We start from the raw sequence: 14,254 nt of genomic DNA, 5'->3' as shown, positions 1-14,254 counted from the left end.
TCAGGTGAGATTCCTGAAATACACAAATGTGTCCCTGGGGTGCATGTTACCTGCAGGCTTAAATTCTATAGCTTTTGCATAAAATTGCCACCAAATTTAGAATAATAGCAAGCGCGGGCTTTTGTGTGAGTTTTTAGGAAAATTACCAGAAAGTCATCATTTTGTCATGTAACTAATTTTTGCCTAGCATACAAAACTATATATGGAACGGCTTACAAAATGGTGTTATGAAAGTCACACTGAAGCTATTATCAGTAAATAAAAGTGCAATTTAGTTGTTTCAAGGGAGGGTGAAGAGCAGTGAAATGCTGATGACAGAAGGTGGTTATTGGAAATACTTTTGTAGGTGAGTGGGCGGGTGTACAGGTCTTAAATCAGTTGGGCCCTAAGTGTGGTTTTAGGTGTAGAAGTATAACACCGCATTGCATAGTTGGGCTAACTTCTCGTGCTAGTTTTATTGGGGCATTCCTACTGACTTGTTATCTGCCAAGAACAGGTTTGTGCCTGTTGGGGGAATGTGCCTAGATGATTAGATGGGAAAGGAAGGAGTTGTAGAAGGTGCCCAAGGGTGTTGGGGTGTCAGTCCTGTAGGGCTGTGTGAAAGAGGACTTCGTGGTGGTGTGGAGAGGCTGTGGGGAAGGTCAGATGGTATCATTTAGCAGAATCATTCCAGGAATGTGTATGTGCAATTTCTGAGTTGCATGGATCCTTCATTTGCAAGAACTGGCATTAATCACAGGCCCAGTGCAGCTGGGATGAAAAATAATATTTTCCCCTCTAAAATCATTGAATTATTGTTTCAGGCTCAGGACAGAATCGCAGATGCCTTGACAGAGGGTCAACTGCTGGGTTTGTGGATGTGGTTTCACTTGGTCACACTCTTCGCTCCCCAAACTGATGACTTCATTTCTCCCCAGCGCGGAGCAAAGTGTGTTTGTTAACTGGGCAGCAGGTGTTTTAATTGCTTCATCTGTCTGACTCCACAGGAGCGGCTCCTGCTCTCTGTACTTCCTCGACATGTTGCCATGGAGATGAAAGCTGACATTAATGCCAAACAGGAAGATATGATGTTTCATAAAATCTACATCCAGAAGCATGACAATGTCAGGTAAGAAGAGCAGCCTATCTCCCAGCTGCCAGGGGAGGAGGGACCATCCCAGTATTTAGCACTTAAGTCCTGGGAACGAAGATGACAGCAGCACTTAATTCAAAATAAGTGTAAAAGCTCTAAAGTGCCACCAGTTGACTTTTGTAAGTTTGTCTATAGGATGGGAGGAGGACTGCCACGTGTCTGCAACATCTTCGTCTGATAAGCAGCTTTAACTGATCTCTTTCCTTAGCTTCTTTATTTTTTCTCTTTTTCCTCGATTGCATCTTGGTGGCTTTGAAAAGGTGGAATGTTTGAGTTTGGATATTTTTTTTGACAGTAACAAGCACCCTTCTGATAAGCATTGAAGGGATGCAAGTCAAAGATTGACAGCACTTTCCAGGGGGTGAGTTGCAGAGACCAGCTGAGGTTAAAATCACTTGGAGTAGTCCCTGCCAGTCTGTAATTACAAGCAGGGGGTCCATTAGTGGCAGCCCTTGGCACCTGCTCAGTCACCGGTCAGCCACCCAAGGCCGTGTCGCTCCTTGGTCTGCCTGGATGAGCGGATGAAATGGATGTCTGGTGTCTGGGAAGCGGTGCAGAATCACAGCCAGTCCGTGTTGCTGGGGCAGTCTGTCCCCATGAGCTTCGGCACATCACCAGGTTCCCTGTGTCCACTTCCCAGGGAAGAGGGAATGAACTCATACTTGGTATTGCTGCTGATGTTGCTTGATATCTTCATGGGCTGCAATGAAAAGTAGTTTAACTTAATCTTGACACATTTTAATTCTGCTGTTGTACCTGGCCTCTTTGGGAATGACTTATGTCTCTGCCAAGCCAGGTCCTGGTGCTGTGTAACAGCTCTTTAAGTCTGTAAATACTTCTGCCGAGACACGGGGATGGGGTTGGAGAATCTCTCTCATTCCTCCTTCCCTCTTCCCTTCAAATAAGAGGTTTTCTTATAAACTGCTTGTGTAGCCTTCTCTCTTATGTAGCTTTAAGTATGTTGGTGAATTATATTTTCTGATACTTAGTGCTCAACAAATAAAAGTGGATTTATTGCATCTCCAACATACTGCACCTGCGTAATCTCCAGTAGACGATGCAGTAAAATTCACTTAAAATTCTGAAGCATTTGAAGACTGCAGCAAATTGACATTTCCTTAGTGTTAGCAGTGGAGTAGAGCGGTAATGTACAAGCAGAAAATTGGGAAGAGGGACCTATAGGTTAGGTTTTGATTGTGACTGGGCAAAGTGATAAAGATCCCCTAGCAATACTGAAGACAAAAATGTTATCACCTGTAAAATGCTTTAATGGTTCTGTAATGAAAAATAATCTACATACAGTGATGAAGGCGAGCGGAAGAGGCCTCCCAGAGTGCCCACAGCAGAATAAGTGTTACAGTAGATGTTTTTTGTCTTTGCATCCAATTTTTCCTTAATAGCACTTAGCTTGTTCAAGTAGGTTTGTAAATTTCTCATGGTAGATGGCATTTGTGTATTTTCCTAATAGAGGAATTACTTTTTTTCCAGTACTTAAAGGTCAGCTTGACATTCAAATTGAATGCAAGTTGTTGGATATGACATGAGATTAATCAGTATGATATTATATTCTTCCACATTAGTTTCCATATATCATTATTTGCAGGTCTAAAAGTCATTCGGTACAGTCAAATCTTAGCAAAAGTGATTATCTCTTTTGGATGATACTTCTCTGAAATTTTGTTTTAACTATATCACCAAATAAACAAAAACTAATTAAAAATAATATACTAAATTAGCAAATGCACAACAAGCATGGTATTCAATATATGCATTTTTTTTTTCTTCTTTAGTTCCTTCACTCTGCCAGACAATGGCTTCTTGTAGCCTTTACCCATATGTGCTGAAAGCAAAGAGAAGGTAACATAGGAACATCTCATCTTCATATACTTTAGGGAAATGAATAACTAAGTATGAATATTGAAAGAGGAAACATGATTTGGAACAAATGACTCATTTCACACTAGGAGTTCAGCATGGAGCCTTTGCTCTTGCCTGGGTGCTCTGAAACCACCTCTGGTGGGAATTTTACTGTGGATGGTTTTGAAGCATTCACATGCACCCGGAAACGCGCTGGTGGCAGGGAGTAGTGCCTCCATGATGGGGATTAATGAATTGGCTGAAGAAAAGCAAGTGCACACATTACTTTTCATGGGGAAATGCTCAAGGGGAGGTTTTTGAGATTAGAACACTCCAAGCAATTTTGTTTTGTTTTTGTCAGTATTCAAAAATGTCATAAGATCTGAGTTTTTATGAGCTAAAGGTTATTGTGTTAAGGCAATTGAGAAGCATGTGAAGTCGACGCAAGGGTGCTGTGCCCAGCCATTGAATCTGGTTTCCTGCTAATGATTTATGAGCAGAAGCATTTCCTTTCAGTTCTCAGAGGTGGGAAAGGTCCGTGTGTGTGTGCAGAGGTGTGCGTCTCCCTCCACCAGCGGCCGTATGCAACGGTTCTCTTTTCCCACTCTCCCAGGTTAGTTAAAAAGGCAGATTGTAAATGAAAGTATGACGGATGGGAAATTTTGTTCGCTGCTGATTTAAACCTTTAAGTTTTCTTTCATAGCGCCTTGAGTTCAAGAGCTTCCATTTTTCTGGATGTTCAGGGTGCTCACTGATTTCCCAGTCTGCATGGAGCCCCTGAGCCTGCCTGGCGCTGGTGGTTTCCATCCAGCCGAATTTTGTTCTGTCCCTGTGAGCTCAGGAGGCTCAGGAGCAGAGCCATGCTCTGTTAGCCTGCCTTGACATGCTGTGTGGGAGAAGAAGTTTGCAAAGTCCTGTGCCAGACGAGATTAAATATTTTAATTTTCAGGGATGATTGGGCCCGGGCTTTTGGGACTACCTCTAATTGAAATTAAAACACAAACTCAAACCACTCTACCAGCAGAAAATGTTATGCTAAAACTATGTCAAGTTGCTGTGTGGTTTTTCTTTCTATTTTGAAATGACCAGTTATTCTGTGATATGCTTGGTTTCAGATATTATATTACACACTTTTTTTCCTTAAAAAACAAAACTAAACTAAACTAACTAACATACAAACTATGTAGAAAGATCTTTCCCAGCTGCCAAGAGTAGGCCTGTAAAACACAGCCATTATCCTTTCATAAGGGCAGGTCTGCCATGATATTGCTTACTATGTTACATTTATCTTAGGGGTTAGGTTATCTCTGTGGAGGAAAGGTGATGTTTTTATGCAGAAGTAAAGTGGCCTGTCTGACCTGAATGGATAAAAGCAAATCTTTTTAGAACCTTATCAGGGCTTCCTGTGAATGAGTTCATAATCTCCTGCTTATTGTTATGGAAAGTAAAGTTCAGAGACTAATTTATCCACAATGAAAATATAATTTCCTGTCATTTTTGGCAGCAAAATTTGCTTCAAGACTACATTCTGAAGAATTTAGGGTGATGAAGAAACTAAGATGAAGAGGTTTGGGGTTAATATTCTCTTTTGAGATGCAAATGAACAGAACCTTTGAATGGGGAACGAAACCATTTTCCATCCTGATTTATTGAATGAGAATTAACTTTGACAAATGGAGAACCGCAGAGCGTGACATGACCTTTCCCACGTATGTGTGTTAAATATAAAGTCTATTGTCAAATGCAATCAGGAAAGGAGTTCCCAAGACCATATGAGTAATTTTGGGTAAACAACAAGGTGAGTTACATAAGTAAAGCAGTTCACTTTATCATGAATGAGATTATGTCTGATAGAGAAACCTTAAAATACGTATAGATAATACTGTTTATCTGAAATGCTTCCTAGGCGGAATTTTAAATGTTTTACATTACTGTAGCTATTTATAGTGTCTTGCTGCAGTGATAGTGGCTTTAATGTTATCTAGGTTTGGCCAAATATAGTAATCTCTGTGCTATAAAAGAAGGTTTGAAGTCCTCTGTGAAGGGATCAAGCTTGGCTTTGTCATTGAAATTCCTTTGATGAACTGTTTCAAGCTTATTTTAGGGCTGGCGTCCAAGCATGGTGAAAGTGACAGTTTCCTCTTTTCTACCCTTCACGTAATTCTTATGAATCATGTACTCAACAACATTAACCTGATCTCACGGTTTTCTAAACATCTTGACAACTCAAACCAAACTCCTTGCAGAAATAAAACAGTCCATTTCCTTTCAGCTTTGTAAATGAAACTCATTTTTAATTAGTCTTCTGATCAAATTACATTCTAACACCAAAAATTCTCCCCTTAAAAATGACCAAACAGTCGCACTTTGGCTGAGTGTCAGGGTATTCAGTCGGCCATGTCAGCTAAACCTCTTCATCTTATAGGTGATTTGATGCTTTATTAGTTGATTATGAAGGGCATTAAATTCTTAGATTGCAAGATGCTATGTAATTGTATGTTATGGTTTACAATAATTTCAACTAAACAAACAACCTTCTCCTTCCTGCCACTGTCCTTGCACACAGGACATCCAGTATGAATGTTTCTTGGGGTTAAAGGAGTTTTCAATATAAATAGCAGTATAAGGCTGGGCTCTGACTGCAGCTAGTAGGAGTGCTCCCAGAATAGTGCTGTAACGGGACATACCAGTGCCAAAGCAGTGTGCTGCTTAATGGTGTATTCTGGTTGGTGAGTACAGGCATAAGGACATTTTTCCAACTTGCTAAAAGAGACATGCCTTTTGAAATGCTAAATGGGTTTACAATGAGGCATATTCTCTCAAATCCAGGTCAGACATCAGATTGTCTTTGGGGGCAGTTATGCCAATTGGTTTTGTTCAGGAGCTCATCTGGATTCTGTTTTCATACCTTTTTTTTTTTCATGAGATGTTATTGAAGCTAAGCAAAAAGCAGTTTCATTTTACCATCTTTAAAAAATAAAACTACATTATGGAGTGTATAAATTTGTTACAGTTCTTCTCTGGATATTTTCAAAAATTCCCCAAATAACCTTGTTTCAGCCAAAGCTTTAATTTCTAGGCAAAGCCTTGTTGCCAGGGAAGGGCAGCACCAATAATTCTTATATATTTGCTATATAATTAATTTCCTTCCTCATCTTCTCCTCCCTTTTGGGAGAATGAAATATATGGTTTATGTATGGAGTTGAGGAGATCAGCATTAAGTGGGAAGAAGCCTAAAATCAGGTTTCGTCCATGCTCTCCCTGCCAGTCACTGAGCTTCCATTTCCTTATGAAATGCTTTCGCGGGTTGCTTGCTTGGTTGGTTCCCAGCATCAAGTCCTAGCAAGAACTTCTGCTGTTTTTCTTCACATGAGGCCTATGCCCACATGTACCAGCAAGTTATTTTTGGAGGTAGGTGGGGGGAAACTGTGTGGGTTTCGTGTGGGTTCAGGTGTCCTCCTCATTTAATTGCCATTAGTTCTGGTTCAGGCTGTAGGCTGAGAAAAGTGAGTAGGAGGGAAGTGATCAGCCTTCCCACGCCTTTCCCCAGGTGACAGCAGTGAGTTTTACTTTTTCAGGAACTCTTCTGTTTCTCTGTCAAGAGCCAGCTCTTGGGTACTTCACCTGTGTCTGCCTGGTGTGAATCTTAGCTTTTTAATTTTCCAGAAAATTTAATGATTTTTTTAATAAGATAGCAGTAGTTTTTAGGGAATGTCAAAGTCCCTTTCACCCATGGGTGGTGGTGAATTACTTTGCACTTACCACTAAATGCTTGAGTCTTCCTAGACAATTTGTTGTGTTTGAGAGGGAAATCAGTGTCTTTTGGAGAAAGGCATTCAAGCTAAAACATGTAAAGAAAGGATTTTTTTTTTTTATTTTACAGCCATTATTAAATCTGAACTTGACATCAGAGCTATGCAATAAGCTTGGACATTAATATTCAGGGAGGCATTTCATCCAAATATCACTCCCCCTTTTCAATATGTGTGTTGATGGTTCAGTCCTGAAAACTTTCAAGCTATAGAATAGCGCATGTTTATATATTTTATTGAATCTGCCTCTTTGCGTATGTGCACAGCAGCCTTTAAGAAGAACAAATACATGCTAACTTGCTTAAGCATTCATCTGGCTGTCTGCAGATCTGTCTTTCTGAACTGGGAATACACTGTGATCTTGGTCCCTGCTGGGAACCCCTGGGCATGAGAGTCTTGTACCCTCCGAAGAACAAAACAGATAAATAACTGGTTGCAGGGCACCCCGCTGGATGCATTACTTAAACACATGTGTTGTAATAAAGACAACATCCCAAAAGTGCAGCGTGCCAGGTGACTGCAGATCTGCAGCCACCAGCAAGCCAGCAGCAATTAGGAAGAGCCTGTGATGTATAATTCACACCCTGCTATTCTGAGTGTACACAAGGGTCTGTGAAGTTCACAGGGTGATGGATTGAAGAGTGTTAGATGTTTTAATGATGAAATACTGTGAATAGTAATTTGGAGAGAATAATGAATGTGCCTGCAGAAGTTTACAGAGCAATATTTTAGCTCATCAAGGTTATTTGAATTCTCTTTTTTCTTCTGTAGTACTAGAAACAAATTACATTTTTTTAAAATGCAAGTTTCACTGCTGATTACCCTGATAGTAAAAACAAATGCATTGAATGTATAGTAAACATACATGTATATACATATGTTTATTAAGCAAATCCACCTCCAGTCTTCTCTGTTCTGAAGTAACCTTGAGGGGAAAAAAAATAAAAATCGTAAGAGTCATCTCTGACCAAAACTTTACTTTTATAGAGGCTTGGTTATAAAAACTTTGTTAACTTTTACTTAATCACCTACTGCGTCATGTAGTTAACATGCAAAGTGGTTTTAAGAACATTGAGTTTATATAACATTTGAAGAGGTTCTTGTAAAAATCATCCTACCTTTTTGCTTCCTCCTTAAACTATAATGATTGAAAAGCAAAAATCAGTTAAACTTCTTTGTTCTGTAATGCACTGAACTTTGCAAAACTATTTAAAGCACTCCTTTTACAGAAGCTGAAAAAGAGAAGCACAGTGTTCAAAGGGGATGGGTTAACTTCTCTTGTCTGCTACTATGTTTACACCCCTCAACAATTGTTGCTAATGCATGCATCTGTTTTCACTGGTGTATATATCATTTTTACACCGGATAAATAATGAAGAGCCAAAAGCTGAAACCAATTAGTGGTGAAGAGCTCTTGAGAGGTCTGGTATCCTGTGATTCAAGTTAGTGCATTGCTAACTTGAGTCTGTCCTCCACTCTCTGAAAATAAGAGTGTATTCTTGAAAATTTCAAGTTTTTATTATTTTTGCTTGAAACTTAGAGGTTAAAAAGTTAAGAACAGGCTGGTACTGACTGTGTAAACTGCAAGATTCCTTAATGGTGTTTCTATAAGAGACCAGGCTAAGAACAGGTCGCTTCAGATAGACAGCTAAACAGAAATAAGAAGCAGCCCGAGGACTGCACAGAACAGCAAAGGAGGAAAAAGACCGAAGAGTCTTTTTTGAATTTCACAGGGCATTGGCTTTGTGGAATGATGGAGGTGATTTTTTAGAAATCGGAGATTTTTCTGTGTCCATTTGTGTTTCTGTTACAAAGACTTTGAAAGATGCACCAAGTTTTAAATGGTGCGATTGTGAAGGATTTGCAAGAGCAAATATGTTGTGAGGAATTGGAAGTTTGCAAATAATTTTCGTAAACCACAAAGAAGTGCCTGCATTAGCTCTGCTTGATCAATGATCTTTTTTTAAAAGTCTGCAAAATACAGGAATATGTGTGTTTTCTTCCCCGATCCTTAGCCAGCAGGAATATTTGTCTGCTGTTGCTGTACACGTTTAGCAAGTACCTGAGGCCCTCAAAGGCACTGAAAAATTCTAAGGATGTTGCCATTCCTAGATGAATCCATTAAATATATAGGAGGATACTCAGGGTTTGAAATTAGCTCCCTCAACTCCAGGTCTACAGAGCTGGCCCCCAAGACATGGTGCAACGACTCCTTGTGTTGGGTGCTCCACCACGTTCAGCTTCAATCTGTGTGACTATCAGCAAAATATTCTCTCCCAGCCTCCTCTGGCAGAAACCACCCCAGTAAATGGCTGGTGACGCAGAAGGCTGGATGACCACAGCTTTGTTCGGCTGTAAGTTCATCCATAAATCCCTGTTTGTCCCCTTCAGCTGCTGGAAGCACAACTTGCCCTCCCAAATGAAGAGGAAGGCTGAATGTGTGAGGCAGCTGGGATTTTTTGTTAAAAATGAGATACAATAGAGAGAGTTTGTTGATCCACCAACGAAGACAGCTCACTTGTTTATTTGTTGTTGGTTTTTTTCTTTTTTGGTTGTTGTTTTGGGTGCTTTTTTTTAGCTTTAACAAGAATTCTTTGCAGAGTCTGATAAATACATCAGCACTATTTCACACTCATTGTGGGGAATGCGTTGCTAATAGGACGTTACTAGGACAACCCTCGTTCTTCTGACAAGCACTTAACTTCAGCTATCTCCGAGGCCTGGCAGCCCCATACATCAGTGCTGAATGCAGTAGCAAGTTGGAGAGAGGCATTGTGACATCCTGGGATGTGAAGGAGATGAGAGACATATGTCACGGAGCTTGTGGGATGTTTGTGTAGCAGGCAAAAATGACAGGGAAGACCAAAAAGCCTTGGAAAGCAAGGAGCAAATTTAGCAATTGTTAGCGATGGCTGGAGAAAAGGCAATGAGAAAATGGAAAAAAGCCACGTACTGTTTTAGATAGTGGGCGGTTATGTGCCATAGTGGTGCTGGTGGAGAGCCTCCGACCCTGCAAACATGAACACCAATGTGCTGCTGCTTTCTGCAGGGGTTGTTTGCAAAGAATGAGCTAATAAGAATCAACTTGCAGAACAAAGCAAACAAAATTTTGGCTTCTGCTCAGGGGAACTGGAGCAATTCAAGTTACAGATCCGGCCACAACAGGAGCCAAATGGTGATCCATAAAAGTATAATTATTCTGTTTCATTTGGAGCCTTTTGTTCTGGATTATATTCAAAACTACTGTAAGCTCCTTTGTAAGATTTGTTTTCTTTCCAGGAAAGAGAAAAAGAGGCCTTTTGAGTTAATAGTTCTACTTTGTTTTAATTAAAAAGGAGGAAGAAACCACGTTTTCTGTGCCTTTCTTCCTTTAGAGTCTTGCCTTTTGCAGAGCAGCAGCCTGCAGGTCACAGTTTAGGATGACAGGTCCGATGTAGGACAAAGTTGTGTCATAAAACGTAAATGGTAAGTGAAAATCTGTTTTGAAGATCCAGTGCTCTTTGTCATTTACAGCTGCAAACTGAGTAAAATTTTGTTACGGAAATCAGAAGCGATTACAAATCTCTTGCAAAGCCCACAAAGCCTGAAATTGCAGCTGTGACTTTCCTGCTGAGCTCCTTTTCCTTGGAAGTGCGTAATGATGGAAGGAATAAACTGAAAATGGCGTACTCTCCCAAAGCTTAAAAACAACTGGAAAAAAAAAAAGGAGGAAAAATAGTGTTGGCGATCAACTGTACAAAACTAAAGTTGTGTTTAAGGATGAAATGAGGGATTCTGGGGGGACCTGGGATTCTGAGAACAGCACAGGAGGGTGACAGCGTTTGCTCACACATTGTGAAATGTCATCTCTGCTGAGAATCACGCAGGGCTGCACTTCTGTAATACAGAGTAACACCAAGTAACACCAACTTCATTAGCATTTAGTAGATCACTGTACTTCACTTACACCTATCCATTCCCTGGTTTATTTAAATTATTTTTTATGCGTTCTTTCATGTCTTCTTAGGTTATTTTATCTGCAGATTTAAGGATCATTTCTAGTGGAAGATCATAAAAGCTGTATTCTGTCAGTCTGTCATGTCCCGCAGCTTTTTATTTTTCTATTATAAATATGAGACCCAGAATTTCTTGGACTACTAATAACTGGACAAATTGTAAGCCATCTCACTGGATAACGCGCACTGCTGGGAAGCACCTCCTTGCATTTTTTAGGGCCTTCCACTCACAAACCCTTGTGTGAGTGTCCACGGCTACCGCTCAGCCCCATGGGGCAGGCTGCGGGTGGCTGCTTCATTTAATTTGACTAGGTAGAGAGGCTGATGAGAGCTCAGACGTTCCTGGCTCCTGTTACAGAAGCATCCTAATGAGCAGCCCACGAGGGCTCTGCTCTGGCCAGGCTGCAGAGGGGCAGTGCAGAGGCTGCAAGCGGGGAGCGTGCGCAAACAATCGCGCTTTGTGCTGGGAGCCGCTCACGATGCTGTGGCTGCAAAGGGACTCAGCGCTAAATTACAGGGTGGAGACCCAGAGAAATTAATGAATTCAGTTGATATTCGGGGTGACAGAAAGTAAAACGCCAAAGTAGTGAAGGCCTGAAGAGACACAAGGGATGAGGCATCCCCTCCTCATCTGGGAGCGCTGAGGCTCGACCCACACGCCTGTGCTGGGTATCCAGGCTCAGTGTCCCCACGTGCAAGAGGGCATCTGAGGCCACATCATCTAGAAGTGCTAACCAAACGGGGAGTCCTCATTTTCTTTTGTGAACTCTCCTTTTTTAATACAAAAGAAGGAAACCGTGCAGCAGCGTCTTGAATCCCACTGTCCCATGTCACGGGGAGCACCGTAATCAGCAGGGCAGAGCGTGGTGCTGCCTGCCTCTGCCTCTAATTATTCCAAGTATTTTATACATAAAGAGCAGCTGCAGCACGAGGTCCTGAGGGCAACCTTGTTTCTTATCCAATATAGCCCCTTGTCCAGTTCAGGCTAGATTCAGGCAGAGAGAAAATCAGACCTGTATTTGCTCCCTTCTGTCATGCAGGGGGGTCTTAACAGACAGGTTCCTCGCTTGCCTTCTCTCTCCATTTATTTATATATATATAGCAGGCTTTTGCAGAATATCAAAGAATACAGGCTGCAAGTCACTGTGTGTGCTCCTGTTCCTTAAAGGTGTGCTGGTGTGCTGGGGAGTTTTAGCTGGCTGCAATATGGGTTCCCAGCAAAGATTTGGCAAGAGTCATCCAGCAGGCAGCGCGGATGTGGTAGGGATGTTCCTAAATGCGGGACACATCCTTTTCTGCTGTAGCTGCTGACTTAGCCTGAGCCCTGTCTGTATTTCTCAGTCAAAAAAAAAAAAAAAAGTCAACTATGCCTGTAAAATGCTAATATGAGGCTCAGACTGAAGTGAAAATTCATCCGCTGGGGTTTTGCAGCCTCCCTAGTCCTTGATTAACCACAGAGTGTGCAAAGCAAGCAGGAGGGGCAGAGGCCAGTGTGATCCTGGGGATGATTTGCTTTTGCGTTTGACCACTGTTAACTTTTGTCCGGTCTGTTTGTAAGGACTCTGCTGACCGGCTGTTGTCAGCAGGATTTTTTTTTTCAGTTGCATAAGGACTGGGAAAACAGTGTCTGTCTGACTCTGCCACAGTGAATGGCTTTCAAGTTAAGCCGTGGCTGCAGTTATTGTGCTCTAGCCGTGACACTATAAATAAAGTTATTAACAGCAATATGTAAATGGGTTTCTATTTTTGTCCTCTGTATTGTTTGCAAAATCTAGGGCAGTTATTCAGTAAGAATCATCTGCTGTTTAGCACTGAGCCTACCAGCATTTGATGCTGTGTGGGCTGTTGCTTTTTTTTTTTTTTTTCCTTTGCCTTTCTTTCTTTCTTTGCACTGGCTTTTAGAATCCAGCTCCTCTGCAAGTTTGTTTATTGTGGTATATAAGAAATAGAGGAGCTGTGCTAAGCATTTTCAGGCTTCCGGAGAGTGGCTTGGTACTTAAGAATAGAGAATCATCTCTTGATATCTGAACTATAGGAGCATTAAAAACAGCTACACAAACATCAAATACCACAGCTGCTATTTGCCTTAGTGTGCATCTTGCAAATTCCAGTTTGTTCAGACATCTTCAGTTTGTGTTTCCTTCCGCTCCCCTCCCGTGGCTCCGGCTCAGGCTGGAGACGCGTGCCCCCCTCGCTGGCGCAGACCCCGCGGGAGGGCACAGTCGCGTTGTTTTAGAAACACTTCCCTACTGTCATGGCTACTCCTAACTGGAAGGGCAAATTATGCTAATCCGAGGCATCTGTTTAGGAACCTGAATGCATCTGTGCTGGGGACAGCGGCAGTATTGCCTTGCTGACTAGCAGATACACTGCACGGCACATCGCAAGCGTGGCTAAGGCACGCCGGCTGAAGACCTGCACACACCCTTCAGTGCACCACACAAGGCAGCTTGTTCAAACTTCTTCCTGCTCTGCACATCTATCTAGCTCTGGCTTCCCCGAATCCCCTGCAGAGGAAGCCCCAACCTGCTTGTCCTGCACCTCATTAGCCACAATTTCGGTGCCAGCTGTGCTGGCTTGCAGACAGGCATGTGTCCTCCGAACGCCGTTCGATGCAGCGCTGAGAACAGCCATCCTAGAGCTGAGCCACCAGCAGGCTGTCTCCTGTTTCACTCCTAACATGCAGTGGTGGTTAGTTTTATGGTATATATATCAGATGAACGTATAGCAGCGGTTTGAGGTTGTGACAGCTGCTATTGTACACTGGACGGATCCTTTCAAACGCCTGGCACTTTATTTCATTTTTTGTTCTTTAATCTTCCAGCCGAAATTTTTGCTACTCTAAAGGCTTAGAAAGTAAGCAGAAGTAAGCTAAACTGGTTTAACATAGATGTAGAAAGAACCACACCAGTAACTTTCCTCCTATTTTTACACTTTGATGTACATTACTATAAATTAAATATTTAATAAGTGGTCCCCAAGGTGACTTCCTATACTATAGAAAAGATCTGGTCAGACTCTATTGATTTTATTGGTATTAGTTCAGTGGTAAACTAATAACTGTTTACAGGAACTTCATTTGGAGATGATATTTTGTGAATATTGAGAGTAGGAAGCAAAAGGCTTAGTGAAATATCTTAATGCATTAACACAGAAATGAAATTTTCCAATGGAAAATGCAAGAGAAAAGCCATTTCTTTATATGCAGATCTATTATTCCAGTGATGGCAATTACAGTAATTCTCTGAAATCAAGTTAAAATTACATGCCTGCTTCATTATGAGAAGAAACCACTGATTGCAAAAATCAAGGGAGATTCGGCTGAAAGTTAAAAAGACATCCACAAGCAGCGGGCAGCCCTGCCTCACCGTGCTGCCTGCTGCAGCATCTCAGGGGGAAGGCTTTGTGCGGGTGTTCTTGGGATTCACGAGGTCAGGATTCACATTCCTGCTTTGCCA

General features: G+C 41.7%; 1 protein-coding gene across 2 annotated transcripts in view; it reads left to right on the top strand.

The window, feature by feature from the left end:
- Positions 1 to 14,254, top strand: part of ADCY5 (adenylate cyclase 5) — a 221,056-nt gene that overhangs the window by 129,645 nt on the left and 77,157 nt on the right. For both annotated transcript variants that reach the window (XM_083841338.1, XM_083841339.1), the window contains exon 3: positions 987 to 1,108. In XM_083841338.1, the coding sequence (XP_083697464.1) occupies positions 987 to 1,108 (122 nt within the window). The remainder of the gene's footprint in view (positions 1 to 986; positions 1,109 to 14,254) is intronic.

The sequence above is a fragment of the Anser anser genome (genome assembly GCF_964211835.1).
Source record: "Anser anser genome assembly, chromosome: 6".
Taxonomy (NCBI): Eukaryota; Metazoa; Chordata; class Aves; order Anseriformes; family Anatidae; genus Anser; species Anser anser.
Note: the sequence above shows the minus strand (reverse complement) of the source record. Positions and strands in the feature narration are given on the sequence as shown.